The 21870-nt window shown below is 39.8% G+C and overlaps 2 protein-coding genes across 2 annotated transcripts; both read right to left on the reverse strand.

Annotated features, from left to right (window-relative positions):
- Window positions 1–443: 443 nt before the first annotated feature.
- Window positions 444–2486, reverse strand: tmem220 (transmembrane protein 220). The gene is made up of 6 exons (XM_079455946.1): window positions 2291–2486; window positions 2130–2159; window positions 1966–2026; window positions 1490–1613; window positions 981–1040; window positions 444–829 (listed from the first exon to the last, which is right to left on the reverse strand). The coding sequence occupies exons 1-6, from the start codon at window positions 2381–2383 to the stop codon at window positions 697–699; spliced, it is 501 nt and encodes a 166-aa protein (XP_079312072.1). The 5' UTR covers window positions 2384–2486; the 3' UTR covers window positions 444–696.
- Window positions 2487–10850: 8364 nt separating this feature from the next.
- LOC306894275 (cytoglobin-1-like) lies at window positions 10851–21547 on the reverse strand. Its single transcript, XM_079456690.1, has 3 exons — window positions 21234–21547; window positions 15444–15675; window positions 10851–11675 (listed from the first exon to the last, which is right to left on the reverse strand). The coding sequence occupies exons 1-3, from the start codon at window positions 21350–21352 to the stop codon at window positions 11505–11507; spliced, it is 522 nt and encodes a 173-aa protein (XP_079312816.1). The 5' UTR covers window positions 21353–21547; the 3' UTR covers window positions 10851–11504.
- Between the last annotated feature and the right edge of the window lie 323 nt (window positions 21548–21870).

Genomic DNA, 21870 nt, shown 5'->3' on the forward strand with positions numbered 1-21870 from the left:
AAAATATTATTCAGCAAAGCCAACCTACCTCATTTCAAAAGTAAGATTGGTCGTTATATTGTAATTTTACAGAAAACCCTACGCATGTCTTACCCAGTGTACTTACTTAATGTCCTAAAAGGAATTCTCCACTCCCTTTAGACCAACAAGCAGCCGGAACGCTTACTGTAAAAATATGTTAATAGTTATACGACTGTTGGCGTTGAGTAAATGCTTTCTTTATTATTTCGCTTTTCCTGAAGAGGGCTGAGGAATGACGTGCAGAACAATTCCTGAACACACCTGAGGCTAAAAAACAAGTTTTGGTTGCCTTTACAGTGTCTTTAGATGACAAGTAGAGTATTATAAAATATAAATTGAACAATCTTCGACTGAATCTGATTAATGTGGATATATGAGAATAGGGCACAGCATTTACAAAAAACTGTGCATGAACAACTACATCAGATTCATAAATTCCTTTCATTGATTAATCAAATGAACCTTAAATACAAAATATTAGTTTTTTTTACATTATTGTTATAGACAAAAACATTAAATAGGAATTACAAAAAGTGTTTTTAATGTTTAATCTTCCACCGACCTACAGTTTGTCCGGTGAGTTTTATTTGTAAAGGTCTTTTATAACACATTAAAGCAGTCGTGCTCGGGTATTTAGCTTTTTTGGTTCCGTTTGATTGATCAGGGTTTCAGGTATTAAATAGCAGTCGTACAGTGTTCAGGCCACTGTGATCTCAGATCTGTGTTGATGTAGTAATAAATCCATGCGATGAATGGAAATACAGTGATTCCCACAGCAGTGCACAGCCTGAAAGAGCCAACAGCACCCCTACAGGACACACGTATTAATGCTCATCAATCAACACAGATTCACTACCGCATGTGTTTGAGAGACAAACTGTCTCATAGATCATGTTAACAAAGATTGTGAGCGAGTGTGTTTACTAAAGTACAGAGTGTTAAACATAATGTTGTTTTACCTTCCCGAGTGTCTACACATCAGCAACCAGAAAACTGTTAGCAGAAGCCCAGCAAATTCTCTGAAACGAGAAACATAATGGCATAGGTCACCCAAAATAAAACTTCTCTCATTATTTCTCCGGCCTGGTGTCGTACGAAACCTGTGTGATGAGGTGGTCCAGTAAATACGACCACATCACTTGACAACGTTGTGTGCATTACTCAGAAAGCATTCAGTGTAAGAACACATGAAACATCTCATGACCTTTGGAATCACAGAGGTCAAACTAAATTTCACATTTTGTGTTTTTACTTTAAAAACTAGTGCACGCATTTAAAACGACGCAAGGATGATTAAATAATGACATCATAAAGGAGTAGTTCACCTTCAATAGGAAAATTCTGTCATCATTCACACGAAGATATGTTGAACTACTCCTTTAACACAAACGCCACATAACACAATGCGCAACTAAATGATTTTATTCATTTTTGAGAACAGTTAACAACGTTTAATAATCGACGTTACCTTCCTTCCTCTTGCTGGAAGATGTTTGTAATTTTCTCTTTATAAAGATTCCAGCCCAGTAAAAACACAAACGTCGAGGCTACAAGCACATGAAGATCAGCGATTCTCCTCCACCATAATGTCTCTGGAAAACGAGAGAACCGTAAATCCACTGAAGTACTTTAAAAGCAGTCGACGCAGCGTCTTTCCTCTGAAGTCGTGTCGTTTAAAGTCGTAAGCCAATAAAAACAACACTTACACACACGAAGAAAGAACAAATAGGGTTACACACTATATAACTATATCAAAAACTGCAGTAACAATAAAGAATTTTCTTCAAAATGATTATTAAATTAATTCATAATAATTAAAACTGGCTGTTTTGTGTGAACAGACCCAAATACTTTATATACGAATGCAGCAAAGCACTCAAGTGTTTCCCCTTCGGTCCTCTAGATGGCGTCATTATGCGATTCCTTTAGATTTACTACACTTACCTGTTATTCGTTGTTGACAGCAAATCAAAAAGCATAATCCAGCTGGAATAGCATATGCGATCTGCATCAATAAACACATTACAACTATATCATTCAACATATGAGGAGAAATTACTGTATATAATGACAATATATTAGCGCGAAATACTGAGGTGACGGGTTACCATCCACAAAACAGCGTCCGGGTCGTTTATCTGAAACAACAACATCGCGTGCTTTCAGACATCGTCTTATTCAACAAACACGCAAGTACTTATTTCATATATATGAAGGATTGTTATTTAGTTTAAAAATCACGATTCACGTTTTCTGCAGACACGTTTACCTGCACGTAAGATGCCAAAGCGAAAAACAGAGACATGAATAGATGACAAACTCTCCACACGATCTGAGAGGCGACGATGCTCTTGTTCGTCATTTCGACTTTTGTTTATTCACGATAATGATGTTTGTAAAACTGACAGAAACTCACCGAACTTTATAACTGTACATGTTCCGCGTATGACGCGCAGAAGCGGCGCGACTGGTGCATTGTGGGTAATGTAGTGTAAAGGCTGTGGTTCAGTAAAGGGAACTCGAAATCGAATAGTCATTATTTGTTATTTGACTCGGTGTATGACATTTTTGATGATGGAGTTTATTAATTAAAGGTTATTTTGTGGATCCGATCGGTGATGTCGATTTATACAACGTCCGTTTTATAAACATCTTCCAGCAGATGGAGACAACATGTCGCCTTTGAATGAGTTTCCTTGTGTTGGTTTGGTTCAGTGACTTTATCTCTTATCTCTCGTAGTGCAGCTCAATAGGGCTTATTACTTTTAAAACATTGTGGCAGAGAACAGAATGGAAGCCCGTTTCCGCCAGGGTTGGGATATTTTTAAATTAGTAAGTAATAACTTAGTATCTCATAATCATTTACATTTAGTCATTTAGCAGATGCTTTTATTCAAAGCGACTTACAGATGAGGAAACGTTGGAAGCAATTATAACAACATAGGCAACAAAATACATAAGTGCATCAAACTAGTCCATTAAAGCCTAGCACAGTATACAAAGCTAAGAATAGTGAGGTTAGTAAGTGTTTTTTAATTTATATTTTTTTTTAAGAAGGAAAGGGAAGAGAATTAGGATAAATCAATCAGAGACGTGTTGACGGAAGAGATGCGTTTTTAGGCGTTTTTTAAAGATGGCAACCGAGTCTGCTGATCTTGTAGCAGCTGGAAGATCATTCCACCAATGTGGAACAGATCCAGTGAAGGTACGGGAGAGTGACTTTTTTCCTTTTTGGGATGGTACCACTAGTCGTTGTTCCTTTGCAGACCGCAGTGATCTGGCAGGAACATAGATCTGCATTAGCGAGTGGAGATACGATGGTGCAGATCCGGTGTTGGTCTTGTAGGCCAGGAGCAAAGCCTTGAACTTTATGCGGGCGGCAACAGGGAGCCAGTGTAACCTGATGAAGAGCGGAGTTACATGCGCTCTCTTCGGTTCATTGAAGACCACTCTTGCCGCCGCATTCTGGATCATCTGGAGAGGTTTGATTGTGCAAGCAGGAAGTCCAGCCAGAAGCGCATTGCAATAATCCAGTTTGGACAGGACAAGAGCCTGGACTAGGACTTGCGTAGAGTGCTCCGATAGGAAAGGTCTAATTTTCCTAAGATTGTAGAGGATGAATCTACAGGACCGGGTGGTGCCGGCAACATGACTTGTGAGGTTAAGCCCATCATCGATTACCACTCCCAGGTTTCTGGCTGTGCTGGACGGTGTAATCGTTGATGAGCCTAGTTGAATGGCAAGGTTGTGGTGAATCTTTGGGTTGGCCGGGATCACAAGCAGTCCCATTTTTGCAAGGTTCAGCTGGAGGTGATGATCCTTCATCCAAAGCGAGATAATGACTTAGTATCTCAAAATAATGAGAAACTTAGTCGATTTTGAAATTTTGACTAGCTCATAATAATGACTTAGTAACTCATAATAATGACTTAGTAACTCATAATAATGACTTAGTTAAATCATAATAATGACTTAGTAACTCATAATAATGACTTAGTTAAATCATAATAATGACTTAGTAACTCATAATAATGACTTCGTTAATAACTATCTCAAAATAATGAGAAACTTAGTCGATTTTGAAATTTCGACTTGGCTTATAATAATGACTTAAATATCTCAAAATAATAAGAAACTAAGTCTAAATTTCGAAAAGTAAAAAGAGACCCATAGATGAGACAACTGAGCAGTCTTGAGTGCCAATTTAAAAGCTTTTATTTTATCAGCTTGAAAAAATGTTCAGGTGCATTTTTATACTTTATAAATATTTGCTAGTTTTTACTGAACGGTGTAAAATACAGCTTTAAAACGGATATTTCCCATAAATAAATAAAAACAACCGTCGATAACTCGTTTTACTTTCCCCTGTAAAGCTGCTTTGGAACAATGCAAATTGTGAAGAACTCTATATAAATAAAATTGCTCCTGGTTTATATCATTATAATTTCGGTAAACTGCTGGACTTTATTTTAACATGTTTAATAAAAATGTGTTGAAGAAAGTAATGTGAGATTAATTTGTTGATTTGTGGAAAGTGTTTTCATTCATGCATCAAATATTCCCCAGTGGGTCCTGAATCTGTGTTTGTGTTTGACATGGTAAACCCACGAGCGCTTGAATGTTCAGCTGCGTCTCGTGTGAGGCGTTTACATGTGGGGAATGTGATCTTTTGTGGACACCTGGGATTGAATTCATGGCTGTATGTGGAGCAGATGCTTGAGTTTGAAAGGCAGCTGTGGTATTCATCCCCTTGTGTTGGTCAGAACTTCAGAGAGTAAAAGATTAACCTCACCTCCTGCGGAGGGCACCTGTGTTATCACGAGACACATGATTTGTGTTTAAAACATCCGTCCGGAGCTTATGTAACTGGAGAAGAAACTAGAGATACACCCTGTTTGTTAAATAAAGCGAAATTGAGCGAACATAACAAAAATAAACCTTTAATGTGGAGCATTCCTATGGAGGAGAGGACGTTTGCTTACACATGCAGTGTCATCTCATGTTGTTTAATTTTTACTCTTTAAATACATTTTTAAGCACACATTTGTTGATATACAGTCAGAACAAAGAGTTGTTACACGAGAAGCACAGATCACATGTTTTGGTTTCGGATGAATTTGATCGTATTTGAGTTGAGACTTGTTTGCAGGTTTTATCAGGACAGTTTCATTATAGTTGTTGAAATAGATTTAGCTTCTGGGTTTTGATTTAGCTTTTGTTTAAGTCTCATCTGCGTCTCTCAAATCTTACAAATGTCTCCATTCGTTTCAGAAGAGACGTCAACAGCGTGTCAAACTGAGCTCAGATTTGTCAAGTCTGCAATCAGAAAGATTTTGATATGAACTCAAACATTTCTCATCGAATTTACCCAAATCCAGATATAAAATGCATTCATAGAAAGAGAGTCCATTCATTTTTAAGATGCTCTTCACATCAGGGTCAGTATCACAGGTCTGTCTGGATGAAGATGACATCATTCCTCTGGTTTATTTTCTGATGGAGATAAGATGACCTTTCTTCTCAAGAATCATCGCAGGCCGTCTTCAGTGTGTTTGTAAGTCTCCAGCACACATCTCTCCTCTCTCTGAATTCTCTCTTCTGTGCGTCGTTCTGCACTTTTGTCGTCTTGTATTTCACAAGGCCTGTTGGATTTCATGAAATGACCGTCCTCGGGAGTCTCAGGCGTTTGAAGAGCAAATTTTTCCTGTTATTGTTTGGAAGATGTTGCATCATTCTCATGTGGCTTCTCCTTCGGACCGCTTGCGTCTGGCTGTCTGGAGATATGAGATGAGAAATACAAGCGTGTCATAAGTCTAACAGATGCGTCATAACTCCTGAAGCCTTTAAAGAATTCTTATGTTGGCCAGACTTTGAGGCAGCATAGCATGGATATGTTTGCTGAGAAAGGAAATCTCAGAATGCACTGTGAAATTGACTAGATATAGTAGTATCAATAAACTAACATTAAAATGACAATTTATATACGTTGTATTCATTTCTTCTCTATTGAAGCAGGTAAAAAACTCATTGAGATTAAAATCTCTTTTGAAAGCGTTCATGGCCAGGAACTGTATTTATTTGAAAGTTCTTTATTCTGAAAAAATTGTGCTGTAAGCTTAAAGAAAAATGCCTTGTAGGCTACATGATTTAATGCTTTTCAATGGATACGTTGAGTACATTATCCCTGTGCTGTTCTTTTATTGTCAGTGAATGATGGTGATACTCACGGATGGACGCGGTTGAAGAACATCCGTCTCAGCAGAAGAGCGATGGTGCTCAGAACCATGATGGTCGTGCACATGTTTGCTGTGATATCGTGAAGCTCCGAGGACATAAACACAATGCTCAGGACATTCTTAAGCACTTAACACACACTCTCTCTCTCTCTCTCTCTCTCTCTCTCTCTCTCTCTTTCTCTCTCTCTGAGCCACGCGTGTGTGAGATTATGTGAAAGGATTAGAGTTAATTCCATCTGTGTGAGGTGTGAGGGGGCTTGAACCAGGCTCCAACTCCTGCTCTGCTTTCAACGCTCAAATACTTTTGCTATGGTGTTCTGACTGGTTTCTAGGATGTTGCTTTAGTGTTTTAGGACATTTCTACAGTGTTGTGGGTGGTTTCTATATTCCTAAATTTGTTGGATGGTTGCTAGGATGTTGCTAGGGTGTTCTGAGTGGTTGCTAGGGTGTTGCTATGATGTTCTGAGTGATTGCTATGATGTTGCTATGGTGTTTAAGGAAGTTGCTAAAGTGTTGTGGGTGGTTTCTATATCGCTATATTTGTTGGATGGTTACTAGGATGTTGCTATGGTGTTCTGAGCGGTTGCTAGGATTTTGCTATGATGTTCTGAGTGATTGCTAGGATGTTGCTTTGGTGTTTTAGGAAGTTGCTACAGTGTTCTGGGTGGTTGCTATATTGCTTAGTTTGTTGGATGGTTGCTAGGATGTTGCTATGGCGTTTTGAGTGGTTGCTAGGATGGTGCTATGGCGTTTTGGGTCGTCGCTATGATGTTGCTATGGTGTTTAAGGAAGTTGCTAAAGTGTTGTGGGTGGTTGCTATATTGCTAAGTTTGTTGGATGGTTTCTTGGATGGTGCTATGGCATTTTGGGTGGTCGCTATGATGTTGCTATGGTGTTTAGCTTTCCTGTAGCTCAGTGGCAAGAGCATTGCATAAAAACATAAGGTTGAGAATTCAATCCCAGGATTTGGGAGAAATGTTGTCAGAAGTTCACAGAAATAAACAAAAAGGATAATTTTATCACAACACATTCTTATCAGAAAAAAGGGAAATACTTTTGAAATGGCCTCTTCATTTTTTATGCGGCTATACTGTATGTGTGGATGGGGTAAATGACCACCCATGATATCTGCTAGCCCATCCTTCTGCACCTGGCAGGAACTGGGCCCGGTTGTGGGGGTTGCTAGGACTTTGCTATGTGTTTATATGTTTCATCGTTTGTATTAATATGTGTTGACAGTGTAGCCGCTTCGCAACAATGTAAATGTAAAACTGCTTTAATCTTGGCTAGTGTGAGAGGAAATGTCCTTCTTTGATGGGTGTTTTATATTAATCTTGTGCAGGCATTGTGGGTTATTAAAGTTTGTGGTTCGCATGATTGTGAATTTATTCACTGCAAGACCTGCCATCCCCAACACTTCTAGTCTCATGTGTTTCTTCAAAATCTTAATTTCTAATGAAATCTATATAAATATGTGAAAATCTTAAGTCTCGTGAGATCTGATGTTTTGGATGTTTCAGCAGGTCAAAGTGAATCGGTGTTGATGAGTTGACATGAGTTGACAAGTGAACATGTTTAAACTGCAGACTAACTTTATTTGTCAGAAGTGTTGAGTCACGATGACGCATCACATGATCACAACTAAAGATCAGTGTGTGGAAGAGCAAAGAGATAAGAAATGTGTGTCTGATATTCCCCTCTGTGCTTTTTACGTGTCACGAGAGAGAAAGTATTTATACGAGATTCACTGTAAACATAAGAAACGCTTTGACAATGGTTGAACAGAAAATTCAGACAGAGAGAGAGAGTTTAAACCGTCAGGAGAAACAAATCAAAGCATGGATAAGATCTCTTTAATCTCTCATTTGGCTTGATTCTTGAAGTGAGATTAAAGTTCTGAATTGCGACTTTTGTTGAAGTGAATCTCACATGTGTGATAACATCTGTGCTCAAATTGCGATTTGCCAAAATCCCAAAGTATTTATTATTTACTCATTTCAGTCTGTTTTTTATTCAAGACACATCTGAGATGAAACACAACTAATGTACCAAAGAGACACTTCTGAGCAAAACTGTGTTTCCTCCGGCTTCATTTTAAACATCTTTGGTGCGTGTTTTTTTTTGACTGTCGACAGTTGATGTGTTGCAGAAGTTCCTGTCTTGAGGTTCCAGCGGGGGGAGGACAGTAATCCCACAATCCTCTGTTTTTGTTGAGTCAGCAGGGTGACAATAATCATGAAGCTATAATCTCTATAGGATCAAGAAACACAGCATGCTGGGAAGGATTGAAAAAATATGCTTTTTGACACGATAATGATCTGTAATGCAAACACTATATTATTCCTTAGTTTCATAGTTTTGAGAATGTGTGAAATATGAAAAAGTACAGTGAGTGCAGTGTAAGTAAAACACACCACACTTACAGCAGAGTTACACTGAAAGAATGGGATGGAGTTAAAATGGTCAAGTTTTGTTTATCTTTCATTCTTTTAGCAGTAGGTGTTTGTGTTTGTGTGTGTGTGTGTGTCCACAGATGTACAAATGGCCTGCAGGTGTCCACTAAATCTTACAACTGTGACAAACCAAAAAAAAACATTCATCAAACAAATGGCAAAAGCCTCTCTCTCTCTCACGCACACACACACACTTGTTTCCATGTTTTACATCCCATACACAATACCTAAACCTCATAATCACACAAACCTCTCTGCATTTTTTATTTGATAATTCTCTATGATTTATAAGCAGTTTTCCCACATGGGACCATCACAAGGTCAAAATCTACTAGTATTACTCACTCATGTCCACACACAGGGATGAATACCAGTGCACACACACACAAACATGTCTTAAACTGTCAAGCTATTGTTTGTATATTATTTAAATTCTAATACACACTCTAGGGCCGACAGAGAAAAAATATTGAAAAACAGTATATACCTTTTATAATACTACTCATAAATAATATTGTGAAATTTAGTATCGTGTCTGGGTGAAATGAACTGTACACACAAGCAGATACTTTGTGCTATCAGGTTAATATTGATTTATTCTGTGTATTTGTTCAGCATGGCATTCCTGTTTAATCTGCTTATCACATTCACTTCAGTTGAACAGATAAACACACACGTGTGTGTTATTATCACGAGGTCCTGTTATCAGTTCAGAGCTTGAATATTTCTTCAGGTTAACACACAAACACGCATGAAATTAAACTAATATTTCAAGCTCCTAATAACATTAAACAGTTTATCACAGAGAATTGTATAGATTGGGTTTCATTGATTTGACCTTGTGTGAAAATGTTATAACTCGGGGCGTGTTCACATATGCCCTGTTTCGATTAAGACGAACTCTTGTGCGATTGCTCTGTTGATCCGGTTTATTAGTGTACTGGGTTCGATTGTAATACGAACGCAACACGGACCAAAGGCAAACAGGATATGATGTCACCAGATGCGACCCTAATAATCACACGATTGTCCAATAATCACATTGAACAAGTCCGACTTACTGCCGGCAATGCGAACCAAGCTCCTGCTTCGGTCGTACAGGGACCTGACAGCCCTTAGCAAAGGACCCCGGACCCCATACTCCCGAAGCACCCTCCACAGGACGCCGTGAGGGACACAGTCGAATGCCTTCTCCAAATCCACAAAACACATGTGGATTGGTTGGGCAAACTCCCATGAACCCTCCAGCACCCTGTAGAGGGTATAGAGCTGGTCCAGCGTTCCACGGCCCTGACGAATACCACACTGTTCCTCCTGAATCCGAGGTTCTACTATCGGCCGCATTCTCCTTTCCAGTACTCTGGCATAGACTTTCCCGGGGAGGCTGAGAAGTGTGATCCCCCTGTAGTTGGAACACACCCTCCGGTCCCCCTTCTTAAAAAGTGGGACCACCACCCCGGTTTGCCATTCCAGAGGCACTGTCCCTGACCGCCACTTGATGCTGCAGAGGCGTGTCAGCCAACACAGCCCCACAACATCCAGAGACTTGAGATACTCAGGGCGAATCTCATCCACCCCCGGTGGATTTCTTGACTACCTCAGTGACTTCGGCTTGGGTGACGGACGAGTCCACCTCTGAGCCCTCAGCCTCTGCTTCCTCAATGGAAGACCTGATGGCGGGTGAAGTACTCCTTCCACCATCCGACGACATCCCCAGTTGAGGTCAACAGCTGCCCACCTCCACTGTAAACAGTGTTGGTAGGGCACTGTTTCCCTCTCCTGAGGCACCGGACGGTTTGCCAGAATCTCTTCGAGGCCAGTCGATAGTCCTTCTCCATGGCCTCACCAAACTCCTCTCAGGCCAGAGTTTTTTACCTCCACAACCACCCAGGCAGCAGTCCGCTTGGCCTGCCGGTACTTGTCAGCTGCCTCAGGAGTCCCTTATTAGTAACCGTTTTAAGTAAATTAAATGTCTTTTTGTAGGTTTCATGTGTATTGTTTGATGAAATCGTACAGCGGGAGAGACATTGATGACGTGATGACATCATGATGGGGTAATAACATTCCAGGTCTTTCATACCTAACAAACATTTGTTTGTGAAATATCCGTCTTTCGTATTAATGACACATGACAACATCTAACAGAAAGACACAAGAAGAGAAGCTTTATTTAAATTCATTTTACAATCAATGTCTATTTTACCATTAAAGAATCATTTCAGTGCATAAAAAAGAAATCAGTTCAGCTTTGTACAATAGAACAGTCTTGATGTTTATTTATTGAATAACAAACACACACATCACTGCAGACTCATTTGATTTGGCCGAACCCAGCGTTTATCTTACAGTATTTATGTTGATCAGAAATGCACAGATGTGAAATAGGATTCATGTTTGTGAACATCCCGGTTGGAGAATGTGTAAATATTTACTGCTGTGTGCGGGACTGCGCTCTGGTTAATCATTTCTACACTCATCTGTACGTCAACACGTGTGTGTTTGTTAGTTTGAACTGAAAAACAGTTGCTTAGGTTTTTTGGCGATGATAAAATTGTCATTTTTTGATCTTGTAATGTTCGTTTCTCTTTGCCCCGATCACTCTTTATTCTCTCATTTATCTCAAACATTTAGAAGAATCACCGTACATCAAATATCTGTACTAATCTTTGGTGTATGTCAAACGATAGAGACGGTATGACATCATTTCCTGGGTGGGGTCTCGGCGGGAAGGGGACCGCCCATCTGTCTTTTACTAGTAATTTCATCCAGTTATAGTGCTGGAGTGCGTCTCTTTTCAGTTCTCAGATGAGTTTTTGATGGATTCCCAGCCGACTGCAGTGTAGACTTTATTCAGCTCGCCGCACATGATGCTCATGAGTTTAGACCACACCCCCTGCACTGATGCTGCACTGAAGACTTGTGGGAAAGCTTCAACCAGCACTTCCAGAATGACGTCAGTTACAATCTGTGGAGAAGAACACAAGGTTAAAATAAGATGAGCTTCAGTGGTGTAGTCCTAACAAAAACGTGTACGATACTAAACAACCGTAACCTGTAACACCTCAAAATGCCAATAGACAGGGGTCAGTGTGTATGTTTTTCTGGTAGCATATGACAATTATTAATTCAATTTGACTTTATTTTTTATAGCGCTTTTCACAATTTGCATTGTTCCAAAGCAGCTTTACAGGGGAAAAAAATTTAAAAATTAAAACCCCAAAAAAGGGTAAAAGACGCTACATGGTGTTTTATATAATAAATTAAATTATTATAATAAATAATATCTAATGTCAGCATCTCCTGGTGGTTTATTTAGCATATGTTTAAGTGAATGTTTGGCTGAAAAGATGCGTTTTTAATCTAGATTTAAATTGGGCGAGTGTGTCTGATCCTCGAATAATATCATGAAGGTTATTCCAGAGTTTAGGTGCTACGTATGAGAAAGCTCGACCCCCTTTGGTGATTTAGTTATTCTAGGTATTATCAAAAGTCCTGAGTTTTGAGATCTTAGAGAGCGTGATGGGTTGTAGTGTGATAGAAGCTCTGTTAGGTAGGTAGGGGCTAAACCCTTTAAGGCTTTATAAGTGATTAAAAGAACTTTAAAGTCAATACGACACTTAATGTGAAGCCAGTGAAGGGTTGATAACATTGGGGTTATGTGATGGTATTTTCTGGACCTGGTTTGAACTCTGGCAGCTGCGTTCTGAACTAACTGTAGTTTGTTTATTGATGATGCAGGACAAACACTAAGTAGCGCATCACAGTAGTCAAGTCTTGAGGTCATAAATGCATGAATAAGCTTCACACAGAATATTTCGTAACTTGGCAACATTTCTTAGGTGGAAAAAGGCTGTTTTTGTGACATTTGAGATGTGATTTCGAAATGACAGGTTGCTGTCTAATATAACGCCTAGATCTTTTACTGTATTTGTTTGAGTAACAGTACATCCTTCAACTTACAATTTATTATCAGAAATATTTGTTTTGCGTGTCTTTGGTCCGATAAGTAATATTTCTGTTTTATTAGAAATTAAAAGAAGGAAATTACAGGTCATCCAATGTTGTATATCTTCAATGCACTCTGCCAATTTGGATAGCTGGGAGGAATCATCTGGTCTTGATGAGATATATAGCTGAGTATCATCTGCATAGCAATGGAAGCTAATTCCATGTTTTTTAATAATGTTTCCGAGGGGAAGCATGTATATGGAGAACAGCACGGGTCCCAGAACCGATCCCTGAGGTAATCCATAATTTACTTGCGTTAGATTGGATGATTCCCCATTTAAATGGACAAATTGATGTCTGTCTGACAAGTAAGATCTGAAACATAGTGGTGCCTGTCCCTCAATACAGGTATAATTGTGTAAGCGATCTAGAAGTATGTTATGGTCTACGGTATCGAACGCAGCACTAAGGTCAAGCAGGACCAGGAGTGAGATGTGACCTTTATCTGATGCTATAAGCAGGTTGTTTGTAATTTTAACGAGCGCAGTTTCAGTGCTATGATGAGATCTAAAGCCTGACTGAAATTTTTCGTGTATGTCGTTATTTTGTAAGAAAGAGCACAACTGAGTGCACACTACTTTTTCTAGTATTTTAGACAGGTATGGTAGATTTAAAATCGGTCTATAGTTTCCTAGTTCATTTCGATCTAAGTTTGGTTTCTTGATTAGAGGCTTAATGTCGGCCATCTTAAAGGGTCCTGGGACATGGCCTAGATTAATTGACAAGTTGATAATGTTATAAATGGGCTCAATTGCAACAGGTAGTAGCTCTTTTAATAATTTAGTTGGTATGGGGTCTAGTAAGCAAGTTGTAGGTTTAGAAGTTGCGATAAGTTGAATTAAATCTTCCTGTTTTATAGGTGAAAAACGCTGGAGCCTTTGTTTTGGAGCGATGGTTGGTGCTAATTCATAGGACAGATTTGGAGGTTGAGTTTTTGCTATTTTGTCAAGAATGTTTTCGATTTTCTCTGTAAAAAATATCATGAATTCATTGCTACCGAGGTGCGGCGGAATAGCCAGGTCAGGTGGTGTCTGTTTATTTGTTAATTTAGCGACTGTGCTTAATAGAAACCTTGGATTGTTTTTGTTGGTTTCTATGAGGTTACGAAGGTGCTCAGCCTTTGCTGCTTTTAGTGCCTTTTTATAACAATTTGCACTCTCTTTCCACGCCATTTTAAAGACTTCTAATTGCGATTTTATCCATTTGCGCTCTAGTTTACGTGTTTCTCTTTTAAGGGCGCGAGTGGTGCTATTGTACCATGGTGCAATATGACTTCGTAGGTGCGACAGCTTCTAATGTATTAGAGAAAATAGTACCCAATTTCCTGGTCATGACATCGAGCGATTCTTTATTTATTGGTATGGTTATTAAAGGAGTCAGATCTGGCAAGCTCTTTGCGAAACTATCTTTAGTAGCGGAGGTGATTGTTCTACCCTGTCGATAATGAGTTAAAGGGCTGATTCCTGATGTGCGCAAAGTACCCGTTATAAGATAGTGATCGGTGACATCGTCGCTTTGAGGCATAATATCTATATTGGTTAGATCGGCTCCGTGAGATATAATCAGGTCTTATTACAGTAAAACACCTATGCATAAATCCACCTTGGTTGGTGGAATAAGGTTGGAAAAAAACTAAACATTTTCTAATACTGTTGACCACAATACAATAGTTAACCAGTGCGTAGTGATTGGTCGAATACTGCAAGCGTGTGGCGGAAATGTAACCATATTTGGAACATCAGGTTCCAAGCAATTGTACTGACAGGTACGGCCACCTTACTTGCATTTACATTTGGGCCATCTTAGTCAAATCATACCATGAACTGACATAGATTTGTGGGGGTGTGGTTACACAAGGCGTTCCAGGCAGGTCTTAGATAGAATGCATCTTTTGATACATTTTTGCAATTTTACGTTTACAATTATACATGCATGGGCAACTTATAACACACCAAAGACACAAAATATGTATTTGCACCATATGACCCCTTTAGACAGTAGGGCTATGGAAGTGCTTTGTTTCACTTCGTGTGTCATTTAAAGAAAGCTTGTATTAAAAGTTGACTCAGATATCATATATTTGCGATGCACTGGAATATCATAAAGAGATATAGCAGCGCAAGAGAACCTTTGAATTCAGAGTCAATCTCTCTCTTGGTGTTCTGTCGAGCCACTGCTGGTGAGCGCCCTTTAAACCAGCTTTGACTAAAAATAAGCAGTATTATCAATATTACATGACGGCTTCACTTCAGCGGGATGAAAGTGTCTTTCAGTCACTGACAGGATGAACTCCTCGCTGGCGCGTTACCAACACTGAAGATTATGCGCTTGACGTGGTTGTCGGAGGCGGGGCTGCGGAAATATTGTGGATTTTTTAAGAAATGCACCAATTGTATGAAGGAAATGTGGACGCTATACAGTTAAAGGCACAAAAGCTGCTTGGAGAAGTTCAGCAGGAGAACAAGTGGGTAATACGCTAATATAGATCTTAAGAAGTTGTTATACGCAAACAGAGCTGTGGAAAAAGTAAGCATACGTATACGTAAAAAGTATATGTGTATATGGCCCCGACTACACCACTGCTTAGCTTACTGTTTACTACACACGGTATCACAATCACAGCTGACTGGATTTCCAGTTAATTTGTTGATAACGGAAGGGGAAGTTAAGTACACTGCATTGTGGGATACGGTTTTGCAGTGCATTGGTTGTTCATCATACTCACTTTAAAGTAACCGGGGTCGACTTTGTGTCTGAGCGCGTGTGATTTGCCCATCTGATTGAAGATGCTGTTGACTTTGTCGCCATCACGGAGGTTCTCCACCAGCGTGTTGAGAGCCGTCATGATCCTCACGCCGTGTTTCCTCAGCTGGACGTTCTGACGCATCTCCTCTGGATCCTGGATGTCACGGAACTGATCGAAGTACTGCTTAGCCGATGGAGTGTTTGTGAAAAACCTGTTGACAAACACATTTACGTTCACTCAACATTCATTCCACTCTTATCCAGTGTGACTTAAGAATTTGGGTAATTTAACAACTTGCTTTAAAAGGGCAGTTCAGGTAAAAATACAAATTGTTGTTGTGTCAAACCTGTTTGAGTTTCTTTCTTCTGCAAGAATACATTTGGAAGAATGTTGATAATCAAACAACGTCATTGACATATTTCTCAAATATCTTCTTTTGTGTTCCACTGAAGAAAGATTCGCACACAGACCAACAAACATGTGAGATTTAATAAATGTTGACAAAATTTAGTTTTTGGGTGAACTGTCCCTTTAAGAGCCAACAATTAGCATAGTATACGCCTTACAATCAAAATATCTTATTTGACAAGACATTTGCAACAATAGCATGTAACTATTATATTATGTAAAATGATACACAAGGTTGATACTAATAAAAGTAAAAAAACATAACATTTCTTGGAAACATTGAAATACCGAGGAGTTTATGAAATACATTTTTTGAGGGGTGTGTAAAGATAAAAATGCCACATATGAGAAGTTAAAGAAAAAGGTCCTGCACGTGTTTGTGGGTGTGTGAGAATGTGTGGGCAGATGTGCATTCTTTAGATAATACAGATGTAATGTTTAACCACCTTTCACTTCTCCTTAACCCACAAACTCAGAGAAAGTCAATGTTAATATAAAATCAATCAAGATAAACAAGGAAACCATTAAGAGTTTGTGATAATTCATCAGTATTCCTAGCAACTGCATTTCAAGGACGTTTGACTGTTTCATCCCCAACCCGTAAAAGACTTCTTTCATGTCAAGAAAGGAAGAGCACGCATGAGATCTCTTTTATTTCTGCTCATCAATGATATTAAATGGAGTGAAATGGAAACTTTGCTTAAGTCTCATCTGCGTCTCAGATATTTCTCCTGAGAAAGAGTGAGAAATCGAACACATGTGTCTGTCATTAGAGTTTAAGAAGAGACGTCAACAATGTGTCTAACTGAGCTCAGATTTCTCAAGTCTGCAACGAAAAGTTAATGTTACTGAAGATCTCAATATGAACTCAAACATTTCTCATCAATTATACACGAATCAAGAATTTTACTTCTACAATCTACATCCATTCACACCTCCAGACTCTTCATGGATTTGTTCGTTTCGTTTCTTTTCTATAATTTTTTTTCTCTCATGAGCAATTTTCTGAGAAACATCTGAGATGAAGTGAAGACTCCATCAAAACTCTTGAGCAATAAAAGAGCAACATCTGAGCAATGACCCCTCTCTCTAAATGTTGATCTTTGCCTTGAAATGTTTCTGTATGTCACGTTCTTATGTAAGAGAGTTCAGATGATGTCGATTAAAAGGCTTCACGGTTTCTGCAGGTTCAAAACTAATGGCTTCATCTTGATAACCGACTGATCCAGCGGTCAGGAATGTTCAAACATCCGCAGGGAGCAAGTTTCAACACAGCTGCTTAAGTGGTTTGGAGGAGAGTTTGTTTTGAACGTGTATTTATCTCCGCTTTAACACAGAAACACAAAGAGCTTCATTAAACACTTGTGTTATCACTGATGGATGCTGTCAAGTGCTTGTTGCTTACTGACAGATCAGATGGAAAAGCAACATGTTTGATAAGCAGATCGTTCTTATTATCAGTTCATCCCTCAGTTGAGATCTTTGTGTTCCACATCATACAGGTTTGGACATGAGAGTGAGTTATTTAATTTTATAGGTCGGTCTGTTCTTTAATGACTCACAGCTTCTTGTTATTTTTTTTGTTGTGTAGATAGAACTAGACTTTACTCAAGAGAGACAGAGAGAGAGATGAGACAGTTGCTCTGTTCAGCATCACTTCACCTCTCTCTGACTTCAGAACATCACGAGCCGTCAAACATGAAGTTCAGATGCTGTGAGTGAACCTGCGGCAGGAGGAGAACATCACTCTTGTGTGTTCAGATGAAGGTGGAATACAGTTCACACGCTCATATCAGAATGTGTGTCTGAACTCGTGTTTCTCTGATTCTTACTTTAGAGAGAGGCACATCAAGTCCTGTCATGATAAAAGAATGATCGGTGAAACAGGAACACTCTTAAACATGAAAGTGCTTCACAGCATTGCAATAGAACAGTGGCCGAAACTGGCCCGCCAGCAATAATATCTGCCCCCCCAGAAGTATTATTTTGCCCACAGCTGATTCTGAAATCGATCCGTCACAATCACCATTTTTTGTTGTGCTTGGGCTGCCACACAGACGCATTTGTCATATGATGTCGATTTTAGGCTGCACACAAAAGCTTAATTTCTACATAGTAGGCAAATGTCCACTCAAGAAGCAGCAGAAATTACCTCTCCACCATTTTAAGAAACATGTGGATCAGTTAAGTATGTTTATAAATAAATAATGTGTTTTTTAATTAAATTTCACAGAGGATGGCTACCTGACGAAGCCATTGAAGCCTCGGACCTCCATATTCTTGACTGCTTCTCTGTCACACTTCAAGTGTAGGAAACGTCTTATTGAGCTTTTAAACTGTTCTGAAATATTGGGATTATATCTATGTGGGGAGCAGGGCAGGATGAGAGCCTTGAGGGAAAGGCGCGAAGCCGGTCACGTGAGGTATAACAAGCATCAGCTGTGCGTGAACCGGTCTCGCATCTCTTTAGGGAGGAGCTCAGGAAGCATAAGAGAGGAGCGACAGAGGTGTATGAATAGAGAGGACCGGGCCCGGACATGTGTTAAGTTTATGTTTTATAGCCGGCAGTCTACTGTAAGGTGGCTGCCGTTTTTTTCTTCCGTGTTATTGTTTGTTTATTTTGATTAAAGTTTTGTTAAATGTAAAAAAAATAAAGATCCTGGTCCGGTTCCCCCAATACGCTGTCGCTCATCCTCAGCCAGTCCGAATCCTGGATCAAGCACCGCCGCCTCAGGCAGCCACCGGCGGACGTTCCACGTCCGCGCTGCCCGAACTCCTCTGCCCCGCGATGCCCCTCGGCAGCAAGGGCTCTTTGTATGTCCCTCCTTCCTCCCGGGCTTCGGCACCAATGTAATGACGATCCATAAAAGGAAGGAAGGAGGCGGGAACCGGCGGACGTATGACAAACTCTAATCAAAATAAACAAACAATAACACGGAAGTAAAAGACATAAAACACAAACTTAACACATGTCCGGGCCCGGTCCTCTCTCGTCATACACTCCTGTCGCTCCGCTCATCAACTACTCCAAAACCAATCTGTCTTTCCACCATCAACTAGTCCAAAACCAATCTGTCTTTCCACTATCAACTACTCCAAAACCAATCTGTCTTTCCACCATCAACTAGTCCAAAACCAATCTGTCTTTCCACCATCAACTACTCCAAAACCAATCTGTCTTTCCACCATCAACTAGTCCAAAACCAATCTGTCTTTCCACCATCAACTACTCCAAAACCAATCTGTCTTTCCACCATCAACTAGTCCAAAACCAATCTGTCTTTCCACCATCAACTACTCCAAAACCAATCTGTCTTTCCACCATCAACTAGTCCAAAACCAATCTGTCTTTCCACCATCAACTACTCCAAAACCAATCTGTCTTTCCACCATCAACTAGTCCAAAACCAATCTGTCTTTCCACTATCAACTACTCCAAAACCAATCTGTCTTTCCACCATCAACTAGTCCAAAACCAATCTGTCTTTCCACCATCAACTACTCCAAAACCAATCTGTCTTTCCACCATCAACTAGTCCAAAACCAATCTGTCTTTCCACCATCAACTACTCCAAAACCAATCTGTCTTTCCACCATCAACTAGTCCAAAACCAATCTGTCTTTCCACCATCAACTACTCCAAAACCAATCTGTCTTTCCACCATCAACTAGTCCAAAACCAATCTGTCTTTCCACCATCAACTACTCCAAAACCAATCTATCTTTCCGCCATCAACTAGTCCAAAACCAATCTGTCTTTCCACCATCAACTAGTCCAAAACCAATCTGTCTTTCCACCGTCAACTAGTCCAAAACCAATCTGTCTTTCCACCATCAACTACTCCAAAACCAATCTTGTCTTTCCACTATCAACTAGTCCAAAACCAATCTGTCTTTCCACTATCAACTAGTCCAAAACCAATCTGTCTTTCCACTATCAACTAGTCCAAAACCAATCTGTCTTTCCACTATCAACTACTCCAAAACCAATCTGTCTTTCCACTATCAACTACTCCAAAACCAATCTGTCTTTCAGACTGTCATTTCAGAATAAACGCAAGTGTCTCTCCCAAAGAGTTCAGAGGGCACGTGATGGGAGTGGCGTGTAAATAAAGTGCCTTTTCATGTCTTTCTGAACTGAGACGGCCAGTTCTTTAAATAAGTTTACAGGAGGGGTGAAAAGGTTGGGAATCACTGCTTTTGATTCCACCAAAAAAAACATTCAGTCGAAGGTTCTGTAAAGAACCATAACCTTCTTACCTTATAATCTGAAGAATCTTTCATCGTCACATACAACCTTTTGTCTGACGGAAAGGTTCTTCGGGTGTTAATGGTTCTTAATGGAGCCATTTAGACAAAAACGATTATTCTATGGCATCGTGAAGCACTATTATTTTTAAGAAGAGTTAACATGATTATTATACATGATATTCGTATATGAGCACCTGTAGTTGACAGTTTTATCAATTCTTATATTACTTTTTATATTATAATGTATTTATTTTTTATATTTAAACAATTGTATTTAAATGCGTATATGTAATGATTCTGTGCTTCGTAAAGACAGACAGAATGAGAGAGTATGCGAGAGAGAGAGACAAAGAGAGAGAAACAGACGGATGAAGACAAAGAGATTAAAAAGTTATTTATTTATTTAAAAGGTTATTAAACAAGTAAATAAATAATTGCAACAAAGAAAAACATTTAACTCAGAACACTTATGAAAACCAAAACATTGAGAGAGAGAGAGAGAGAGAGAGAGAGAGAGAGAGAGAGAGAGAGAGAGAGAGATGGATCAACAGGTAGATAGAGGAAGAAAGAGAGATCTTGTTGTTTCATGTATTATATGCTATTGGCAATACATTTCATAGTTCAAATAAAGTGTGAGACCGAGACACAGGGAAAGAGAAAGAGAGAGAGAGAGAGAGAGAACATGTGGATACAACAAGCATCACATACAGAGTGAAGAAATAAACAAACTCAACCATTTCTTAACCATCTCTGAAACCACAAACACCAGCAAAACGTCATGTGTACGTGTTTGTGTGTGTTTTTCTGTGTGTGTGTGTGTGTGTGTGTGCGCGTGTGTTTGTTTGTGTGTGCGTGTGTGTTTGTGTTGATGTATTCCCAGTAGATCCAGCGCTGATGATGTATAAACCCCATCTGTCCTCCTGAACCCAATTTACTCTCGTTTCTTTCCACACGCTCCAACATTCATCTATATTTAACCAGGAGCAGAGGGATTTACTTTCACAGCCTCCGTCCTCCCGGACTAAAACCAGCAACCCACCACATCTGAACCCCTGAGACTAAACCACCGCAACACATCTGAAGGACAAACAGAAGATCTGAAGACTGTACCTGACGAGCACATCCACCCCGGCCTCTTCTTTAACCTCGTACACGGGTCTCCACGTGTCCTGGATCACAGACACCTCTTTATCTGTGATGGTCCCTGTGTTCTCCACACCTGCGTCCATGATGATCAGAGTCTTGTGTGTCTCTTCTGTGTTCTCGCTCGCTCGCCCGCTCTTTAAACCCTCTCTCACACACCTAACACAGAGCCGTGTGTGTTCTCTCTCTTTCTCTCTCTTCAAGAATCCTTCACTCGCACTTCACACAGAGCCGTGTGTGTTCTCTCTCTCTTCTGAATGGAAGAAGAGTTGCAGCTGAATGAAGAGGGTCCGCCCCCTTCTCTCTTTTATCTCACACGCTCACTCTCTCTCTCTCTCTCTCTCTCTCTCTCTCTCTCTCTCTCTCTCTCTCTCTCTCTTACACGTGGTCTTCTGTAAATTATCACACAGTTTGTTTTGTGAGAATTACACAGAAATCAGATTGAGATACACACATGCACACACACGCGCACACACAAACACGCACAGACTCATGCACACAATCACCTACACACAGACTCATGCACAAACACACACACACGCCTGCACGCACACATTCACACACACACAGACTCATGCACACACGCACGCACATGCACACACAG

The sequence above is a fragment of the Barbatula barbatula genome (assembly GCF_947034865.1).
Source record: "Barbatula barbatula genome assembly, chromosome: 5".
NCBI classification, from domain to species: Eukaryota; Metazoa; Chordata; class Actinopteri; order Cypriniformes; family Nemacheilidae; genus Barbatula; species Barbatula barbatula.